Source organism: Grammomys surdaster, unplaced genomic scaffold, assembly GCF_004785775.1.
Source record: "Grammomys surdaster isolate TR1022 unplaced genomic scaffold, NIH_TR_1.0 125834, whole genome shotgun sequence".
Taxonomy (NCBI): Eukaryota; Metazoa; Chordata; class Mammalia; order Rodentia; family Muridae; genus Grammomys; species Grammomys surdaster.
The window spans coordinates 1,822,800-1,844,059 of NW_021620662.1; the positions used below are offsets into that span (position 1 = coordinate 1,822,800).

Consider the following 21,260-nt stretch of genomic DNA (forward strand, 5'->3'; position numbering starts at 1 on the left):
ATGGCTGTGCCCTTGCTGGTAATACAGTCCACTCAACATGGCTGTGCTTTTGTTGGTAATGCAGTCCACTCAGGGCTTTACTCGCCCTCTACATGAGTGTTTGTAATACAACACATAGAGCTCCCACACTCTGGAGTACGTGGTTGAAGGTTCTTGCCTCTCTTTTCAGAATCTTTCCTTTCCCCTGCACCTCGAACACACGTCTATCTATGGCTCGTCAGCATTGCAGGAATAATACATCTAAAACGCTCTCTCTCTTTTTCAGCTTTGGTCCTTATTAATTATGGCTTGGTTCACTAAAACTTATTTACCATATTCTTTTTTTTAATAATGTATTTATTTTTATTTTATGTGAGTTGGTGTTTTGCCTGCATGTATGTCTGTGTGAGGATGTTGTATCCCCTGTAACCGAAGTTACAGACAGTTTGTGAGCTGACATGTGGGTGCTGGGAATTGAACCTGAATCCTTTGGAAGAGCAGCCAGTGCTCTTAACCACTGAGCCATCTCTCAACCCCTATATTCCACCCCCCTCTATTTCTTTAGATTGCAGAAGTAAAAGGTATCTATTGGAGGACATTTGGAAAATATTAAACATGTACAAAGGAGGAAATGAAAGGCATCAGTAGTTCTGCCATCCAGAGGACTTGGCCCATCCTCCAATTCTGACTCTCTGTGGATAAGTAAGTGGATAGGGAAGGGAAGGGAAGGGAAGGGGAGGGGAGGGGAGGGGAGGGGAGGGAAGGAAAGGAAAGGAATGGAGAGGAGAGGAGAGGAAAGGAAAGGAAAAGAAAAGAAAGGAAAGACACATGTAGAAGGGATAGAACAGGCTTGTCTGGTACTAAATGCCAGACATCTGGTCACAACACTCTCCTTCTCTTTAAACACGGTTTCCTCCTGCATTCTCTTCCTATAACCACTACTAGACCACCTAGGTACCCACCCAGCTGCTCAACCCATCACTTAGCCAACCACTCACCTGCGGTATGGAGGGAAGTGTCTGTCTTCTGACTCCCTTACTTCACAGGGTTAGTCACTGTCTTACTGGACTTTCTGCTAAAGCGGTATTCCTGAGATTGGGCAATTTATTTTTTTTTTTTTAAAAAAAAAGGAGAGACTTATTTCAGTTCAAGGTCCTAGAGGTTGGAGAGTTCAAAATGGTGCCAGCATACGCTTTACTTCTGCTGACGGACCTGTGCCCCTCCCAGCATGGCAGAAAAGCCCAAGTGCAAGTGGATGTGTGAAGAAGAAACAAATCCTAAGAAGCAGACCTGCTTTGTAATCACTTGCTTTCCAGTACATAACCTAGTCCCAGGAGAGCAGGAACTAAGTAAGAGGAGAAAAGCTGTCAATCGTTCATGGGGGCTGCAGCTCCATTATCAAGCCCCACCTCCAGGCCATACCCCTCCCAATTCTGCCACTGTCTCAGTCACTTTAGGTGTTATTAGGACAAAGTTCCCGACAAGCACAACTTAAGAACTGTTGATTTTGGCTCACAGTTTGAAGGGACATAGTCCATCCTGGCTGGAAGGTGTGTGTTGGCAGTGTCCGCTGGACATAGCCAGTCACATGCCAGTGGCATACCCAGGCAGGAAGCAGAACCATGAACCCTGCTATTCAGCTGGCTTTCTGTTTTTCGTTCATTCCTGGATCCCAGCCCATGGAATGGTGTCACCTACATTTAGGGAGGTTCTTTCCTCCTCAGTCAGCATAATCTAGCAGATACACCCAGTGTTTTGTTTCCATGATGATTCTAAATCCTGTCAGGTTAACAGTCACAGTTAACCATCATAACCACTCTGATGAATCGTGTTTTACGTGGGTGTTAGTGGGGACAAACCACGGAAGACGTGAAACCTAGATAGCCCAACCAAATCCTTCCTGGGGACTTTTATTAGCAATAAGCAGAGAAAGTGACTCATTTCTACTTTGGTGGTGAAAACAGGAAATTCTCTGGATCTACTCGTAGTGACGCAATAGTCCTGTGAGAAAGCGGTCTCAGAGCACGGAGGGGATGGGTTGCACTGTGCTCTTTGGTCTGCTGGTTCCTGCTGTACCTGCTTCCGCCAGTCCCTGGAAACTGCAACTTCCTGTCCTTCCCTAAGGTGGCTATATGAATGGAGTTTTCTTTTGCTTTGTATTAGTTTAAGTGAGACCTTTTTCTCCATGAAAGAGTCTTAAGTAAACATACATGTTACGTTTAAGGAGACAAAAATTAGGCATTATTAGACAAAAAGATTGAGGCATTATTTCTTTTATCCACATGAAGTGTTGGAGGCTCTTGTCACTTGCTCTGTATACGGCCAAAAGTATAGATGTCATTGCCTCATCCCTCAAATGGCTCTGGAAGGAACCAGAACAGGGGTCTCGGTGCTGAGGGAACAGGGTTCACATCCGAGAGACTGCTTCTCACTGTCTGTCTGGACCAAGGTTTCATGATGGATGGAGAAATCTGATAGAGCTAAGGTACTGGTTACCTAGCAACCATCTCACTCTCTGGCCAGGCTGACCCCTGTTCTCTGTACATCTGTGAACAATCCGAGCAGACTCTGGCTATCTTAGCCCTATGGGAGCCTCCTTCCTTACCTTTTCCTGCCTGCCTCTGCTTGACTCTTGATCCTAGCCTGTTTGGACTTTCTCCTGCCCCTTTGGTTACAACAACCAACCTTAGTTCTTTTTTGTTTTGTTTTATTTTGTTTTTAAGATTTTATTTTTACTTTTAATTATATGTGTATGTTTGTGTGTGAACATGGGTATGTGCATGCAGGTGCAGTGCCTGCAGAGGCCAGAAGATGGCGATAGAGCCCCCCCTTGATCTGGCGTTACAGGTAGGTGTTAGGAACCAAATTCCAGACCTCCACAAGAGCAGTAAGTTCTCTTCTCTGCTGAGCCATTCCCTTGGCCTACCAGCCCCTTTAAAAGAGATTTTTACCTAACCTTATTTTAATTTGTTGAGTTGGAGAACTTTCTAAGAACATTTATCCTAACCCTTCCACCTTGTTCTCCTGCTCCTGCTCCTGCCCCAGTTCCACTTAAAACATTACCCCTGGTGTCAATACATTTGGCTGCCTCCCCAGATACATCCATCTCAGCTGCCTGAAGGCAGGGGATTGGACAGGATGAGGAGGAGGAAAGACTGAAAGTTCATTTAGAATGGAATGGGTAAGTGTAGTAGTAATCAGCTTTCAATCACCATAACAAAGTACCTGGTATAATCACCTAGTACAAAGAAAAGGTCTATTTGGCCTATGGTTTAGAAGCTTTAATTCATGACTGATTGGCAGCGCTGCTTGAGGCCTGAATGAGACAACACATCATGTTAGGAGCGCTTGGTAGAGGAACACTGCTCACCTCATGTTCAAACAGAGTTGGAATGTGGTACAGTCAGGGTCCACCATCCCTTTTACAGGCCACACTCAATAATTCTAAATATCTCCCACTAGGCCATATCTCTTAAAGGTTCCACCACCACCCAGTCACACTTCCCTGGGGACTAAGCCTTTAACTCATGGGGACAGTCACTATCTAACTATGGCCGGTGAAAATATTTCTATGTAGGTAAGAGATGAGTGGGTCTTACAGTTTACTGTTTTGTCCCATTGAGTAGCTTATTTGGTTTCACCTGTATTTGATGGTAGCTAAAGAATATCTTGAGAATGATTTTGAGGACTTCTCTTCCTCTTCCTCCACCTTCTCCTCATCTTCTTCTTCCTCTTCTTCCTCTTCTTCTTCCTCTTCCTCCTCTTCCTCTTTCTCTTCTTCCTCTTCCTCCTCCTCCTTCTTCTGACACAGGGTCTTGCTTGCTATGTAGTCCAAGCTAGTCTGAAACTGGCTATGTAGCCCAGGTTTACCTCAAATTTATCATCCTTCCTCCTGGATCACTTTCCCTCCCAAGAGCTGAAGTTATAGGAATGTGCCACCACATTCAGCTAGCACCTTTGGAAATATCGCTTCTTGTCCAGGCAATAAACAATTTTTGTCTGTGTTTATACAAGAACCTAAAATGGATTGTCTCCTTTTTTTATAAGTAAAACACATTTCTCCAAAAAAGGGAAGTGCAAAGCTGAGGTAACGAGTGACACTTCAAAGGGTTTATTGATCTTCTAGTTCCTTCTTGAACGCCCCCTTGCCTTTCAAGTGGGGACACTTCGTTTCTATAGTCTCTTGATTATTAATTACTAATTAATTGCCAATTAGTTATGATCAATCTCTGCCTCCCTCGACATAATATTTTCAGTTCCTAAAGAGGAGATATACATACAATAGAGAGTTTTAAACCAAGAGCTCAGGCATGGTAGTTGGTGCTTGTCTGTAATCGCAGTACTCAAGGGGTAGAAGCAGGAGGATCACGAGTTCAAGGTCAACCTTAGTTACAAGTTGGATTCTAGGCCAACAAGGCTGTAAGAGACTCTGTCTCAACAAACAAAGCTAAGCAATGGAGCCAGGTGAGGCGGTACCCCGCTTTAATCCTAGCATAGGCAGAGGCCAAAAGGTTCTGCAAGCTTAAGCCTAGCCTGGTCTACAAGCATAGCAAATCAACAGGCCTGGTGTGCATGGCAAAACTGTTTCGAATATAAAAACAAGAAGGATAAAAAGGAAAGGAAAGGACAGGCTGGCAAATGGCTCAGTGGAAAAAGACACTTGACAGCAGGCCTGAGGACCGGAGTTCAACTCCTGGACCTACAGGGTAGGAGAGAAGCAACCAACAATTAAACAAGCAAGACAAAAAGGTTTCAGGATCCAGATGGAAGATGAGAAAAATGAAAACAGGAAATGGGAGACAATGCAGATAGAGTGTGACCAGTGCCAGCCCACTGTCTGCATCACTGATGGTAAAGTCGGCCTGGGTCCTACACAGACTCTGCTGTGTGAGCCACTGGCTTTCCTGTGGCTATTGAGAGCTCCCTGCTGCCATGCACCTTTCAAGAGACAGAGGCCAGTAAGACGGGGTCCTACTCTCAGTGTCTGGGCCTTACATGCTGAGAGTGTGCAAATTTCTGTGTTTCCTTTACATACAACCCCTTCCGTGCTGTGGTTCATGTCTCACGAAGTTGGTGAAACTAGTTTTACCACACACAGCAGACTGTTATTAGACTGGAGAGCTAGGTCCAAGCCAAATACAACCACGAGGATGCTGGTCTCCTGGGGGGAGGTCTAATAACCCTGACTGTTGGACATGTTTAGCTAATAGGTTTCCTACTGGCTACATGAAGACACGCTAGTTTTGGCAGATCGTGTTTTAGATGCTTGCAGTGACATCCATCCGTCCCACCCCCAACATGTACATAGCTGTTCTTCTCTCAACAGGACCTTAACATCCCTCTCATTGACAGGTAGGGGCTTAAATACTCTCCCCTTTGAGCCTGTGTAGGACTCTGCAGTTACCTCAATACAATATGACAGAGGCCATGCCACAAGCCTTTCTAGACTCACATTAAAATGTCATGCATTTCTACCTTGTTTACTTGGGATACTCACTCTTGGAAACCAGCAACCATAATCTGAAGATACCCAGCAGGGCTTGAAAATCCCCATGTGTCAGGAACCAAGGACATGGATGGGTTTGTATCCAACAGTCAGCCAGGTGAAAGAGTCACCCGAGAGTGCAGCCTGCAGCCCCAAGTGAGCTGCCCAGCTGTGGAGAGAAGGAACCAGCCTCACTGAACTCCACAGATGTGAGCATAAGAGCCCACCATTACTTGGAGCTATCAGGTTTTGTGGTGGCTGAAACCCAAAGCCGACTGCACTTTCCAACTGGGATGGTGTGAATGCTAAGTGCATCCTGAGGCAGGCCACCGGAAGCCAGGGTGAAGCCTAACTTTTTATGCTCTCCAGGAGCCCCATGCGCAAGCCAGGCTTGGGGACTCTAAAAGCCAAGCTGTGAAAGAGGTGCCGTTTTATGTTATGTAAATTCTCGGAAATGCTCACACGGAACACCTGTTCCTGAGACTATCTTGGCAGTCCTCTCCATGGCACCAATATCTTCCTTCCTTCTATTTTAGACAGAGGGAATTTTGGGTTTTCTCTGATCTCCTTACTCTTACTACCATGTAGGCTCAAGAAATGTGGTGTTTGTTTGTTTGTTTGTTTGTTGTCTGGTGTGTGTGTGTGTGTGTGTGTGTGTGTGTGTGTGTGCGCGTAGGTGCAGGATGTGCATGTCCGGTGCATGTACGTGGTGTATATGCAGGTATGTGCCCAGGCGTTCAGGCTAGAGGAGGACACCAGGTATCCTGTTCTGTCACTCACTATTTGATATCTTTGAAATGGTCTCAGAACCTGGAGCTAGGCCAGTGGCCAATAAGCCCAGTAACCCTCCTGTCTGTATCCCGCACAGAGCTGAGCTCTAGGTATACACAGCCATGGGTACTAGGAACCAAACCCAAGCCCTCATGACTGAGCAGCAAGTGCTCTTCCCCATTCCTCTCAGCCCCCATGGACCAGGTTTGTGCTTATCACTGCTGCTCTAAACTGAGGCTTCTTGTGCAATTTAGTAGTAGCAATAGTAGCAGTCATTGTTATCGTATTTTTTTAAGATAGGATTTCTCTGTGTAGCACTAGCTCTCCTGGAATTTGCTGTGTTGATCAGGCTAGCCTCGAACTCAGAGATCCCAATCCCTCTGCCTCCTGAGTACTAGGATTAAAGGCATGCGGCACCACCACCTGGCCTGGGCAGCAGGATTTAAAACTTAACAGGCCTGGGGTTCTGGCTTCTCTCTCTGTTGACCTGCAACCTCTGGTATTTATTTCAAGCTGTGTCCTGTAGGTGTCAATGACTACACTGACAGCCATTGTCCTGTTGTTAGCCTTTAGAAAACACAATATAGTGTTTAAAACTCAAGTGAAAAGCAGGTGCTTGAGCATTGGGGGAGCATGAGTTTACAAACGCATCACTATGACTAAATGAGCTGATGTAGGTTACATGCTTAGCACCTCACAGCTGGGATTTTTATCTTATGACGCCTACTCTGGGAAACAGAGCCCTTAGCTGTTGGATGTAATCCACCAACACAGTGTCCTCCTAAGCACCTTGTGGGCTGGCTCGCCAGTGATGAGAGTGGAGTTGCTTCACTGGATTAGGAGAAAGGCTCTCTAACAGCTGCTGACCTGCTTGGGAGGCTCACCCTTGGGCCAGTTCCCTTTGTCTCCTTGTCACTAGAGCCACAGCACATGTGGAACCCAGGGAACAAATGTCCAATACTGGGGAAGCTGAGGTACTTAGAAGGATCTAGATTCTAAATAGTTACTAATCTTTCAGTTGTTAGAAATAGTTTGCTTGTCTACAGCTATACCACCCAGAATGCACTTGATCTCAGAAGCTAAGCAGGGTCAGGCTTGGTTAGTACTTGGATGGGAGACTGCCTTGGAATACCAGGTACTGTACTGTAGGCTTTAAAAGATAGAAAAAAAAGAAAGAGAGAGAGAGAGAGAGAGAGAGAGAGAGAGAGAGAGAGAGAAAGAGTTTGCTTATTTTAATATTTTATTTATGCATATGTATCTGTGCCTGAACGTATGAGTGTGTACCACATATGTGCAGGTGCCTGCAGATGTTAGAAAAAAAGGCATCAGATCCCCTAAAATTGAAATTATATATAGGCAGCAGTGGACCAACCAGTGTAGGCACTAGAAACAGAACCCAGGTCCTCTGCAAGATGTATAAGTGTTCCCAGCACTGCTCCAGCCCTGGGAAACAGGTTATTTAACAAAACAATTTAACTTGTCTCTAGTATTATAGACTGAGCTTACTTTGCAACGAAATAAATTTTTGTCAGGACTATGACTGTCTTAGCCATTTCTCTTCACTGTGGAGCTGTCTGCTGTTTGGATCCCGCCATCGGCAGACTGATCTGATAGACTGCTCACTAGCTTCTGATGGAGATAGAAAGGAAATGCACTGTAGCACATTCTAGGGTCTGTTGGAGTAAGTGGCTGCCATAGCTTATGGAGCTTCTTTCGGACTCCTCCTGCTCACTGTCAGTCATGTTCCAACTGGTCTTTGTGTATGCATCCCATCCAGAGAGTCGTATCTCATCTATGTGGTATGGCCCTGTCAACTCAGTCCCCTTTGGTTTACAAGGTCAGGGTGTGGAAAAGAAGGTTGAGATGAAAGTCACAAAGAAGAGTTAATCTTTAGAAAAAGAGGTCTAGGATTCTTCTCATTTTTACCAACAATATTTTAAGTTATATTCCTATAAGCAATTAAATTTCATTCACTCATATAAAAATGTTCTGAACAGAAGAATAAAGACAAGAATAAGGTTATCTTATAGAAAGGTAGAAAGTTCAATTTGGGGCCTCGGTGGCTTTGGATAAAACAGATTGAATATTGGGGATTGGTATTTCGTCATTTGTTTAAAGAGGTATGTGGATCACAGAAGTTACAAGAATTTTCCTTAGCAAGACACACGATGAGCCATTTACTCTTGGCAAGCCACACCTTCTGTAAACACGTATCTTACCTTTAGACACACTGGTAGCCTGCATGCTGATATTTATCAGTGACGTAGATGCAATGGCCTGACAAGCATCCCCTTTCTTCCCTCACAGTTCCTCATTTTAAACTGAAGTTTAAAAATTCCTTTCACCCTATCACTGCCAAGGGAGCAGTTTAGTATCCGAGTGCGTGCGTCCTTATTCACTCTTAGGTTTAATTGCCTCTGAAGGGGGCTAGAGAGATGGCTCAGTGGTTGAGAGTGCTGGCTGCTCTCCAAGGGGACCCAGGTTTGATTCCCAGTACCCACATGGTAGCTTACAACTGTCTGTGATTCTGGTTCTAGCGGGCCTGACTCCTTCTTCTGGTGTCTGTGTGTACTGCATGCACGGTGCACAGAGAAACATGCAGGCAAAACATTCATACACAAAAGAAAAAAGAAAAAACTAAACAGTAATAAAGTTTTAAAAATGAACTTGAGAGCCGGGCGTTGGTGGCGCACGCCTTTAATCCCAGCACTTGGGAGGCAGAGGCAGGCGGATTTCTGAGTTCGAGGCCAGCCTGGTCTACAGAGTGAGTTCCAGGACAGCCAGGGCTATACAGAGAAACCCTGTCTCGAAAAACCAAAAAAAAAAAAAAAAAAAAAATGAACTTGAGACGAAAATAATTCCTACACACACACACACACACACACACACACACACACACACACACATATATATATATATATCTGACAGTGATTGATAGAACTACAAATCATACAAAGTGTTACTATGTATTATTTTAATATGTAAGACACGACCTAAAACTTTCACTTAGTCTTAGAACTTTGATGATTTTACAAGTCAGGTTTAATCAGTGGCAATGAGATGATTTTTTCTGTCCTTGTTGCCACTGTTTTCTTGCGGTGCTGGGGATGGGACTCTGCCCTTGCTAAGGCCAGACAAGTACCTTGCCATACAGGTTCGTGTGTGTGTGTGTGTGTGTGTGTGTGTGCATGTGTGTATACACACCATGGTACACACATAGAGGTCAGAGAACAACTTTCAGGAATCAGTCCTGATCCTCCTTCCTCTTGTGGGTCCCAGGAATTGAACTCAAGAATGTCAGGCCTGGTAACAAGTGCTTTTACCCACCCTCCCCAGGTATCTCACCAGTGCTGGACAATTCTTATCTAAGGGCTGCAACCTGACATATATACCCTGCTGGGACAGAGGCAGGGGATCTACATCTCCGAATTAAGGGCTGTCTGACCTAACTGGCCTCCTAAAGAAACAGTTTAACTGCCTGCAAGATGAAAGGACTGAACACTACCTCTTTAGTTAACCAAGATGAAGATGTATCTGGATACATACTGATGGGTAAACTCTTACTGATGCACTGCATTCGTTTTTGCAGGTTGAATACCTATAATCATCGTGATTTCCAAGCTGGCCTTTTACTCACGAGGTCTTCAGGCTTCTGCTCCTGTTTTCTAATTTGGGGGACCTCATCTGAGAACAATGCAGTGTTACATTCCTCTAAAGCAGATTCTGTACATGTAAACCCAAGAAGAAAAACTGAAGAATGTTCTCTACTTATAAAGCACTGGAGGCTGAAGAGAAATAGTGTGAGATGGGCTGAGAATCATGAGTGCCTAAGGTTGTTTTTTTTTTTTATACCAGTTCAAGTGCAATCATAAAGAAACAGAAGGAAACAAACAAACAAACGAACGAACGAGGGAGGAAACTCCCCTTTAGGTTTGTTAAACAGTTCTAACGCATACTTCTAATCTGGTACAACACTGAGCATTTCAAACTTAGGCACTCTGATTGAGGAATTTAATTTCTCAACATATTTCAGAGTTTACAGCATATATGGAGGTTAGTATAGTTATATTACTACCTCTCAAGAATGCTGTATTATTTAGAAAAGGCAATAGAACTAATAATCACCTCAAGTGAAACCCCTGGAAGTAATAACAGTCAAGTAGAGGGAAATCAGGTTTCAATACCAGACAATGCAGCGACAACGAGATGCCAACAGAAGATCTGAAGCGATAAACAGCCCAAGCAACTAGTCGTTTGGGTAGTTACAAGTGGCTTAGACTGACCCAGCGGCTACAGACGATCTCTGGCCACTGTGGCTGTAGAAATGTGTCTATAACGAAAGCTGCTCTTAACTGCTTGTTGTGGTTATTAAAAGAAAACCCCAAAATGCACCCTGAGTGTCTTCACAATGTGAGAAAGTTACATGTGTTAATTGAATTCAGCATAAAACGTCAATGTTTTCCCCACAACGATGACGTCCAGCACGGTCTTCCCAGTGGGAAACCATGTCCTATTACTCCGCAAGGCTTAGAATTTGCACTGATTCTGACAGAAGACGAGACTAGCTCCCACGATTTGTTTATTCAACATAAACAAATCTTTTTCCAGAGATGACGTGAATTGTTCTTTTATATAACCTAATTGCAAGATCAAACCTAAGGTTTTTTTTTTAAGGTTTCCAATTATATTGTTATTATTTCTGTTGCTAGAGAGCCCCAAAAGTCAGAGAAAGCACATACCATCTATGATGCCAAGGTTGATCCAGACTATGTCCAGGCATCTGGGTACTACTGCCCCTCCTAGAGAGAGGAATCATGACAGATAGCCTGCTTGGGATGAAGTACTCAACTGTCACTTATTCTCAGAACCTTGCTTGAGCTGCCATGGATGTTTGCAGATACTGCTATTACTGCAGAAAGCAACCTCTCTGGCTAAGGCTAAGAGTAACATTTGTTTCTACAGAGACTCAGGTGACACGCCACTCTGCTTAGCTTTAGAACTCAAGAATCTTTGGCAGAAGAGAGTACAGCAAACTTGTAAGACGTGGGTGGAAGACAGGGAGACGGCTGTGAAATGCTGTCTCCCTCCCCCTCCCCCCGGGCTTGCACAGCAGTGCAGCCATTACTCCACATTAGCTGTGACTACCTACCTAAGACTGAGCTTTGATCAACAGTCAATCACCAACTGGAGAAGAACTATTGGCTGCTAAGGGATCCTTGGAGAGGGACAGTCATTGTCTTCAGTTGTTTACCCACTTAGGAGCTCACTAGCTCCAAACCCTTGGCCACACAGACAATCCTAGTTAAATTAAATGTCCCTCAGAACAAAACAAAACAAAAAATGGCATGCATGTGGAGAAGAGACTTGTAGGGAGGGCAGGCGAGGGGGTGAGAAGGAGATTAGAGAGGCTGGGGCTACAGAAATCAGAACATACTTCATACATATATGAAATTGGCAAAGAACAAGTTCAATAAGTTATTTTTAAAAATTGAGTCCCAAATGGACTTTTAAAAACATATTTATTGAAACAACTTTCTGAAGAAGTTCAGCTAAGCAATGCTATCAACCTACTTTTCTTTTATAAAAAAAATACACCAAAGCATGTGTCTTAAAAAATTTTTTTGAGTCACAGTCTTATATATTCCAGGCTGACCTCAAACTCACTATGTATCTGCAAATGGACTTGAACTTGTGGGAATGATCTTCCTGCAACCATGCTCAGTTTATATAGTGCTAGGGGTCAAACCCAGACCTTTGGGCACACTAGGCAAACAACCCATGAACATTAATTCCATAGTCATCTTTATTTTAAAATCTGATTTGCTCCGATTAGCTATCCAGCTAAGGCAAATTGATGAGGGTTTTTTCTCCTGCTAATAATGTAAAAAAAAAAAAATAAGTGTTCTTGTTTTAAGAATTCACGGAATTGTCATACACACATACATGTTCTGATTCTATGATAATAACCAGGACCAGCAGGCTTAACTTGACTGCTTGGCCCATACTAATGTCACGAGTCTTGCCAGAACAAAGTAGCTCTGTATAAAGTTCCTGTGCAGCTAGAAATGTCAACACAGATCTCAGATACAAACTCCACAGCATGCTGGTAAATTTGTTTCTTCAGGAGTTTGAGATTATTTGGTGTATTGAATGAGAATCATGTTATCATCTCACGAACCATGCCTTTATCAAAAGTAACAGTCCAACACCTCACACACTTCTGAGAAATTCTGAAGTCTGATATTGGACAGGGTTGGACCAAGGTCAAAGGCCTGGGTAGTCATCGAGGATCTTAGACACCCCAAGAAAGAAGGAACTAGACTTCAGAGAAAGAGAAACAAATTTAAAGTAGCAGTCGTGGACAGAACAGACAAGTGATGACTCAGAAGGCAACATCCGTCTGCTGGGTGACTGTCTGAGAGTCAGGGCAGGTTATAAATTGGTTGTGAGTGTTCACAGGGCAGTGACTCGGAGCCATGTCAGAGTGAGAACACTGAGACAGGACAACAAATCTGCTGAGGGTACACTGTTGAATACCTCCTTTTGTCAGAGCACTGCTCAGTCCCAGGACAGTAGGAAAGCTGGGATTCAGGTCGTTCACTGTGTAGAGAGACCACCCTGGCCTCCAGCTCTGCCTATAAAATTATCTGCATATCTCAGAAGGCAAGAGCTCATTAAAGGGGCCCCAAGGCGGGAGAAGAAGGCTCTCTGTGGAGCATGAGGGCAGCCTTTCAAACACAGAACCCCAATTCAGCAGCAAAAAGTTTGGTTAACCTCATCTCCCCTCAGTTTATATGTGGTTAGCAAAATAAAATTTTCATTCTTTGTTTCTTTCCTGGAATAAAATACCAAACATCCCAGGAGAACCAGAGACTCAATTTACTAGATGGCCCTTTAAAGGTTAGAATTAAAAAACGAAGGATTAAATGAACTGGCTTTATTGAGGAGGAGAGGTTAGTGGGGTTTTCTGCATTTTTTACTCCATTGTTTTTAGAACATGGATATCAACTAATTTCATGTAGAATGTCACTTCTGATGGCCTGATAGCCACCTCCCAGAGTGCTGAGGATTGGAGTCTCATCCCAGCCTACAGGGAAGGCTGGGTGTAGAGTGCAGAGGGACACCAAGTGCCCTGAACCAGAGCTGCCACGGTACAGATCTTTCTTGCTCAGTCTTGAAGATCTCCAAGATACAGAAGGGTGACAGATGACTCCAACCTGCATGTATACCAAGCCCGCATGGCCCAGGCCAGGCCTGTGGCTTGAAACAAGATCAGCAGCTTTGGGGTGCTGCAAGTAGAGGCGACTTTAGCTGATAAGACAAAAGTTGCTTCTCTCTTTAAAGATGGCTACTTCTCCTACGAAGTTTTCAAAGGTGACCGAGATGTGGCCGAGTGCAAGTCTACGAGTCACGCAAGGATCTCCCATGAGAACCGTGGACTTTCTTGTGTTTTCTTAGCAGGTAAGGAACAAGCTTAACAACTCCCTGGGATGGTGTGGCTATGAAACACCCGCTTTGTTTGGCGTGTTTTCCATAACACAACTGTCCTTGAAGAAAGTTCCAGATGACTAGAGTTGACCTGAGAGACTGAATATCGAGCGGATACTATCCAAACCTGTTAGGCAGGAAGGTGACCCGGAAGAAGACCAGCTTCCTGATCCAAACCTTGCAAGTGAAGCAACCAGTGCTGTCATCTTAGGGAGATCAGAATAAGTGAGGAGGAGGCAGTGGGGAGGGACACCCACAGATCTGAAGCCAGCGCCACACAGGTCTCCTTCACCATGACTGGGCTGGTGGGCACCAGGTCTTCCCAAGACTTCAGTCCCTCATTCTTCCAAGTCCAGGGGATGCCATCGTCTGAAGAGGGGACAGTGGAAGAAACACTAAAAGGTTCTTGTGTCTACACTGATTTGAAAATAATTAAACTAGTCTCCTCTTCATCCTCCCCTGGTGGGCTGGCAGGTGCCTTCGGGAAGTGTGCTCTTGGGAAACATCAACACCACTTGGGTTTAGGATTCACTGTCACTGAAAAAGAAAGAAATACAGAACAGACCAATAGCACAGTGATGAGCAAGGGCGAGCCGATCCCTCGATTGCGGAGGTGACTGCAGACTAAACAATCAGAAAGCCAGCACTGCTTAGCTTGCAATTTCACACACAAGGGGCAGTTTGAATTTTATATTCGATTCTTGAGGAGGAAATCCACGGATGCCAAGAGACAATCTCTAGCTCTCCAAAATCCCTCCCCAGTGACAGGGAGACAACCAGATGGAGTTGGGGATTCCTGCCTTTAATTAAATCTAATCCCATTCCCTATGAATGGATGCCAAAAGTCTTTTTAAAACGTGTCGTTGCCTTCAAGAGTTTGTGGTCCTGACTTATTTTCAATGGTGCATCTGTTCAAGCCCACAGAGGGGCTGGGAGTGTTCTCTGCACCGTCTAGAACCCCATCACAGGCATCTTGGAGTATGAATGGTTATATGTTAGAGACCTGTTATTTGAACATAGCCATGCTGTTGGCTAACTTGTGGTTTGTTTGTTTGTTTGTTTGTTTGTTTGTTTGTTTCAAGTCTGGCCATCTTTGTCCAGTATCTGACTTCACGGCTTTTCCCCAGTGTGTTGGGGAGCTCCTCGTGCCTGTCCTAGTGAGCAGCTGGAGCCCCTGGTTCTTTCTTCCTGCTTCTCTAGGTTTACAGTTCTTTCTACTTGCATTCTAGCGCAGATCTATCGCTAGCCAGCTCTGTCTCCAAGGAAGGTCATGAATAACCACGGTGAGCAGATGTGCTCTCTCCTTGGCTCTTGGATGTGTGCAGTCTATGGCAGTCTCCTGACTCACTTGACAGATGCTCAGGAAAGCATTGTGCGATAGCGAAGGTACGCATACCTGTAGTCCCAGCAACTACAGCCTGGGAAACGGTGTCTCAGAAAAACAAACAAAACAAGCCACAAGAGATGACAGATCAGTCAATAGGTAGATGTGTCCTTGACAGGGGAAAGAGGTAACTGTGTGTGCGTGTGTGTGTGTGTGTGTGTGTGTGTGTGTGTGTGTGCACGTGCATGCTGTGGGAGCAAGGAACACATGGAAGAGGGAGAGGAGGGCAGAGCTGTATCTGAGGCAGGGGAATAAATAAAGAAATAGCCTCTATAGAAAAACTCATTAATTGTGGACAATGGACGGAAATTGTAGTTTTAGTTTTTGTTTTGAGTTTTTTGGTTTGGTTTCTTGTTTGTTTATTTGTTTGTTTGTTTTTTGGCTCTGGGAGGATACCTCAGTGACAGCGAGCTTGCTTACCACATGTACTCTCAAGGCCCTTGATTTGAACACTAACACCTCACACACTAAAAAAAAATAGTCTCTTCTAAGATTTACTAACAGACCTTTAATTATGAGACTCTGAAAAACACTCAGTGGTAGAGTGAAGTCTTTATTCCTTGGATACTGGTTGGCACCAGATAGTATTGCTAAGGGCCAGAGGCCATCTCTGTGGAACGGAAGTCTCCAGATTGCACATTCTCCTTGTATGGCCTTATCTAGCAAGGCCCTCTTTTGTCTGTAACACTAAGCTCTGTCCAGTGGTTGTAACAGAAATAGTTTTCAAAATTATGGTAAAACCAGTCAGTGTTTATTGTACAGGGTCTTGGGTTCCACTCCAGCAAGCCTGCCTCCCCTAAACAAAACAAAACTCCCCTTAGAACCTTAACTATAGCTAATACTTTGGCACTTTCCCAAATGTTTTTCTGTTCTAAAGATATCCTCTCAGAAACAGGATCTTTGTTCTGTTATCTGTTAGTGTGCTGCTGGTCACACAGGGTGGGGCATGACTCAGTGGTAGAGCTCTTCCTAGAACACGCAAGGTTATGGGTTCAATTCCCAGCACTGCAACACACAGACAGAATCTCCCCTATCTCTCCCCCTCCCTTCTAGTAGCTATACAGTAACCCATTAACACATTAGATATTTAAAAACTGAGGTGAGGCCTGGGAATGTAAAGTAGCAGGGTGCCTGCCTGGTGTATGCTGAAGCTCTAAATTCAATCACAGTTCTGAAGGGGGGGAGGGAGGAGAGGGAGAGGGAGAGGGGGAGGGGGAGGGGGAGGGAGAGAGGGAGAAGGGGAGGGGGGCCCATAAAACAACAGTAAAACTTAATACTTTTCATAATAATTAACTCCAGACTACTCTTAATTTTTAACTTTTATGAACAGTTCCAATCTGTCCCTTTGCATACGTCTCTACAAGAGGAATTTCGGATTAAGGATATGCACTTTGAAAGATTTCAGGCCCATTGTTAAATGGTCCTTCTAGGTGAGACTGCTAGTGGATTTACTTTACCTAAGCTTTCGTTTGCTGTTTTATTGCTAAGAAGAATATCCTTTTTCCCCTCAAATATTAATTGGTAAATTCAATTCTTCTTTTGCTAAGTTGACAACTGATAAACTTTGTTCATATTTAAAAATGGATCAATTATCTTTTTATTGGTTCAGGTAGTAAGAATAATTTTGATTCATTATCTATAGTACAAAACACTTCTCTGGTTCTTCTTTTTTTGTTTGTTTGTTTGTTTGTTTGTTTGTTTGTTTTGAGACAGGGACTCACTCTGTGGCTGTTGTATAGCAGTTTCTTCAGAGATTAAAACCTTCCACCTTGGTGAAAAGGGAGTTAAGGTCCAAGATGTTAAAGGGGAGGGGAGCCGACAAAATGTCCTAAGGGGAGGTGAAACATTCCATCCTATGAGGAAGCTTATTGAGGCAGAAAGTTAACAAAGGCTTCAGGAAGTTCCCAAAACTGATCAGAGTCACTAGGCCCCTCCCTCCTCAGGCAACTACCAGTAGAAGGGCATTGAAAGGCACTCAGAGGAGTCACACCGCCTGGAAGAGACACTCTCCAACCTGAGCTGCCTGCAGACTGTGTGGTGAGCTCCAGGTTCCCAGCTTTGAAAGCTGTTCCCATGCCAGGCTGGGCTTTGGTGATGCAGCTGCCTTTCAGTCATTTCTGCTCCTACAGACAACCGGAATAAAACTCTTTGGTTCACCAGGCTGGACTTTCAGGGGATCCCCACTTTCACCTGTCATCAGTTCTCTGTCTGGAAGAGGTAGATGCTGTTCACACATCCTAAGGATAGTGTCGCACAGCAGTAGCCCAGGCTGCTCTAGAACTCACTCTGTAGACCAGGCTGCCCTTGAATTGTGTGATCCTCCTGCCTCTGCCTCTAAAGTGTTAGGATAGTAGGTGTGTACCCCACGCCAGGCTCTTATCTTGTTTTGCTTCTTTTTCAAACAGGGTTCTTCCTCTGGGGCCCAAATTATCCTTGAACTTACAGTGATCCTCCTGCTTCAGTCTCCCAAGTGCTCTCACACCCACCTCTGCATTAACAATCCTCACCTAGTTCCAGCGGTGCAATGTTAAATCTCTAATGTGTTCCTCATGAGCCTCCCTGACCCCCTGCCCCAGCTCTCTCGATTTAGGTCATCCTGGCTGACTGTACAGAAACTTCCAAGTGGACTGTACTTTGGGACTTGGAAGAGATGGGGGGTGAATTTGAAATGATAACTTCACAGTCTTGTCTTTGACTTTAGCCACACACTATGGCATCCATTTCTTTAAATCTTCTACGTTTACAGGATTAGCTCACTGGTCAAGCACACACTTAGCATGTGAGGGTCTTAGAGTTCAATCCCCAGCAGTAATTAATTAATTAATTAGAAAGTAATTTTGTGTGTATGTGGTGTGTGTGTGTGTGTGTGTGTTGGTGTTGGTGTTTAGAATGTGTAAGCTAGAAGAAGGTCCTGGTCTTTACTATCTCCCTGTCTCGCTCTCCTGAGACAGTGTCTTTCCCTGAGCTTGGAGCTCAGCTGTCCGATAGCAACACATAACACTTCTCTGGCTCTGCTGCCAGACAGTGCCAAGGTTAAAGTCAAGAGTGGGATCACACCCAGCTTTTTGTGTGCTGGGATCGGAACTCAGGTTCTCATGCTCAAAGGCAAGCACTTTTTGCCAGCTGTGCCTTCTCCTCAGTTCCAGGAAATAAATACTTGGACCTTTCAAATGATTATGCCAAGTATCTTGTTGTGAGTGTTAGCACATCTTGTTATGGGTTGCTGCCATGTTTTAGTGGCTTTTTTTTTTTTTTTCGAGACAGGGTTTCTCTGTGTAGCCCTGGCTGTCCTGGAACTCACTCTGTAGACCAGGCTAGCCTCGAACTCTCGAACTCAGAAATCCACCTGCCTCTGCCTCCCAAGTGCTGGGATTAAAGGCGTGCGCCACCACCGCCCGGCTGTTTTAGTGGCTTTTATGATAGTTACAATGTTAGGATACACAAACAAGTGGGTCCTTAATGTCAGAAGCACACACAATCTTGCTGAAGCTTGAATCAGGGCCGTTACTTCTTTGTTTTACGACAAGGGGCAAGTTAACCTTTCCTAGCTTTAATTTTCTTATCTGATGTCATCTGCAAAGCACACCTAATAATTATATAGCTTATAGGATTGTTGTAAAAGAATAAATGAGGGGTTGAGGTGAGAGAGGCTCTGGCCTCAGTCCCCAGCACCACACACTCAAAGGAAAAAAAAGAGAAAATGTAGGTAAAAAACCCATGTTACAGGCCTGGTACCTACATGCTTGCCTATTGGTGATTCATACTAGGCAGACTGAGCTCTGACAAATGTTTGTGAGTTATCTATAACATTGTCTCAAAGATGTAAAGGCTTTAAGAAACCATCTTCAGAAGCACACCTCACATTTCTAAGGAGATGTGTTTTGTTTAGCAGCGTGGATTACTTAAGTCCCCCAAAAACAAAGTGCTTGTGATCTCTGGAACACCGTAGCCACGTGGCTTGGTCCCAGCGTGTTACAAACTGCTTCTGCTTTGATGGGCTATCGAGTCATTCCCAGAGAGCAGCTGCCTTCCTGGTGTTTTGTGTGGTGTGGTATCTCTCCATCCACAAGACCTGCGGGTGAGTCAGCAGCCTCCTCCCCCGAGTCCCAGCACAGTAAGCCAGGGCGTTCTCCATCACAGGCTCATTGCTTTTAGTTAGCTGTCTCTAGCTATTCATCATCTCTGGAAAATGATCAAATAAGCCATGCATTTTTAACTCTAGCAAATCCTGGAGTTCCCTGTTAAAAATACCTTGGCGAACTGCCACAGAGCCGCAACAAGCACATTGGCGGCTCTGCTCTCAACCTTCCCTGCTTGCCTCGAGGTGCGCATGTGCAGTTTTAGCAACTTATTTCTGACAGTGACATTAAAGAGTAATTTGTCTAGGAGTGTTATATAAACACGTGAAGAACATGGAACACCTTTCCACGAGCATATACAGAAACAGGAGGACAAACTGTAAAGCAAAACAAAACGCGGCTGTGTTTTCTTCAAGAAAGCCCCCGACTGGCACGCTGCCCACAGAATGGAGGCAGATTCAGCTCAAGTCCCTCACCCCATGGCTGTGACCATCCAGACTGGACAGTCACCCTGTCCTCCTGATCTATCTATCTTGCAACAATCCTGAGTTATGACCACAGCTAATGCAGCCATCTCTGAACATGGCGATATGCCACCACTCAACTCGTCTCAGGTCAAGACACTTTGACTCAGTTTCAGAGAGTGTGGAGTTCGGTTTGGCACGAAATCATGTAACAATTAGATCAAGCTCCCTTTCTCATCAATACTAAGTCCCTTCTTCCCAACAGAGGCCTGGCCTGGGTGGGGTTAGAGAAATGAGGCTTGGAATCAGCACGAGACAGAGATCATTCCTGCTGTAGAGACACACTCTGGGACACACACACACACACACACACACACCCCTGAGCTCACACACCTGTCTTTAACAATGTCCTTCTAGGTATCAGTCTGGAGGACACAAACTATTATTTTGTATCCCTTGTGGTACTGCAAAACTAGCTCATTCTTTTTGGGGGTGGTGGGGACTAGATAGGAAATAGGGAAGAAAGTACCAAAGGAAACACTGGGGGTGTCACTGACATTTTAATGCCTCCACCTTTCTCTTCACGGTTACACAGTGTAAACTCTCCCCCTAGGGACAGTGATGAGCAGCAGCAAACAGGCGCGTGGCTCTGTCTGTGCCTCTGAGTCTGTGCTCATGTGGTCCAAGGTCCAGACAGAAGCTGAGTGTCTGACTAGACATGAGTCAGGAGAAAGGGAGAAGCTGGCTAGCCTGGAGAGCCCAGGGCCAGGTGGACTCTGTCTGGACTGTACCAGGATCTAGTGGCATTTGGGAGGTGCTGTATGGGTGGGGTCCGACAATGGGCTCCATTGTCTAGAGACTTTGAACAGTTGGTTATAAAGCCCACCCAATGGATCTGTTCTCACCATTTTTCAGCTCTGGGCTACCTCTCCTCTTCCTGTGCTCTGAATACCACTATAAGAACCCTTTGTGCACCACAAGTCACAGAACAGGGGATTACAGGGACAGGCCACTAAGGTGGAAAATAAGAATATGGAATTTTTTTCCCCAAACTCCTTTCTTGTCCTTTCCTGTTATTGTTTTTTAAATGTGACAACCTCACTGCAAAGGGCTTATAGTAGTTTGTACAGGCCTGGTCCTTACTAACATCCTATTTTGGGGCTGAGCATATACATTTCAAGAAAAACGTCCACTCAGAGATGAATTTTGTGCAATTAATATACCCTAAATATATATTATGTTATATGTTACATGTTACACATTACATGCATATTGTATATTGATATATTAATATATAATATAATGTTATATTAATTAATATAATTAATATAATTTAGTAATCATTATATCAATCATTATATATAATTATATTATGCCAAATAACTTATAATCACTTATAAATATTAAAATGTGTTAATTATTATGTAATTAATAATTAATATTATATATTATTGTATATCTTAAATTGTCAATCTGTGTTAACGCTGCTTTTGTCCCAATACTCAAAAAGCTGAGGCATGAAGGTTATGAGGTCAAAGCCAGTCTGGGCTACATAGGATGATCCAGAGTCAAAGAAAGAGGCAGGAGTGAGAGAAATGGGAGAGGGAGAA

General features: G+C 44.3%; 1 protein-coding gene across 1 annotated transcript in view; it reads right to left on the reverse strand.

Moving 5' to 3' along the window:
- Positions 1 to 13,157: 13,157 nt before the first annotated feature.
- Tmem154 (transmembrane protein 154) overlaps positions 13,158 to 21,260 on the reverse strand; it is a 36,873-nt gene continuing 28,770 nt past the window's right edge. The window contains exon 7 of the mRNA XM_028789464.1: positions 13,158 to 14,260. Coding sequence (XP_028645297.1) covers positions 14,245 to 14,260 — 16 coding nt within the window. The 3' untranslated portion in view covers positions 13,158 to 14,244. The remainder of the gene's footprint in view (positions 14,261 to 21,260) is intronic.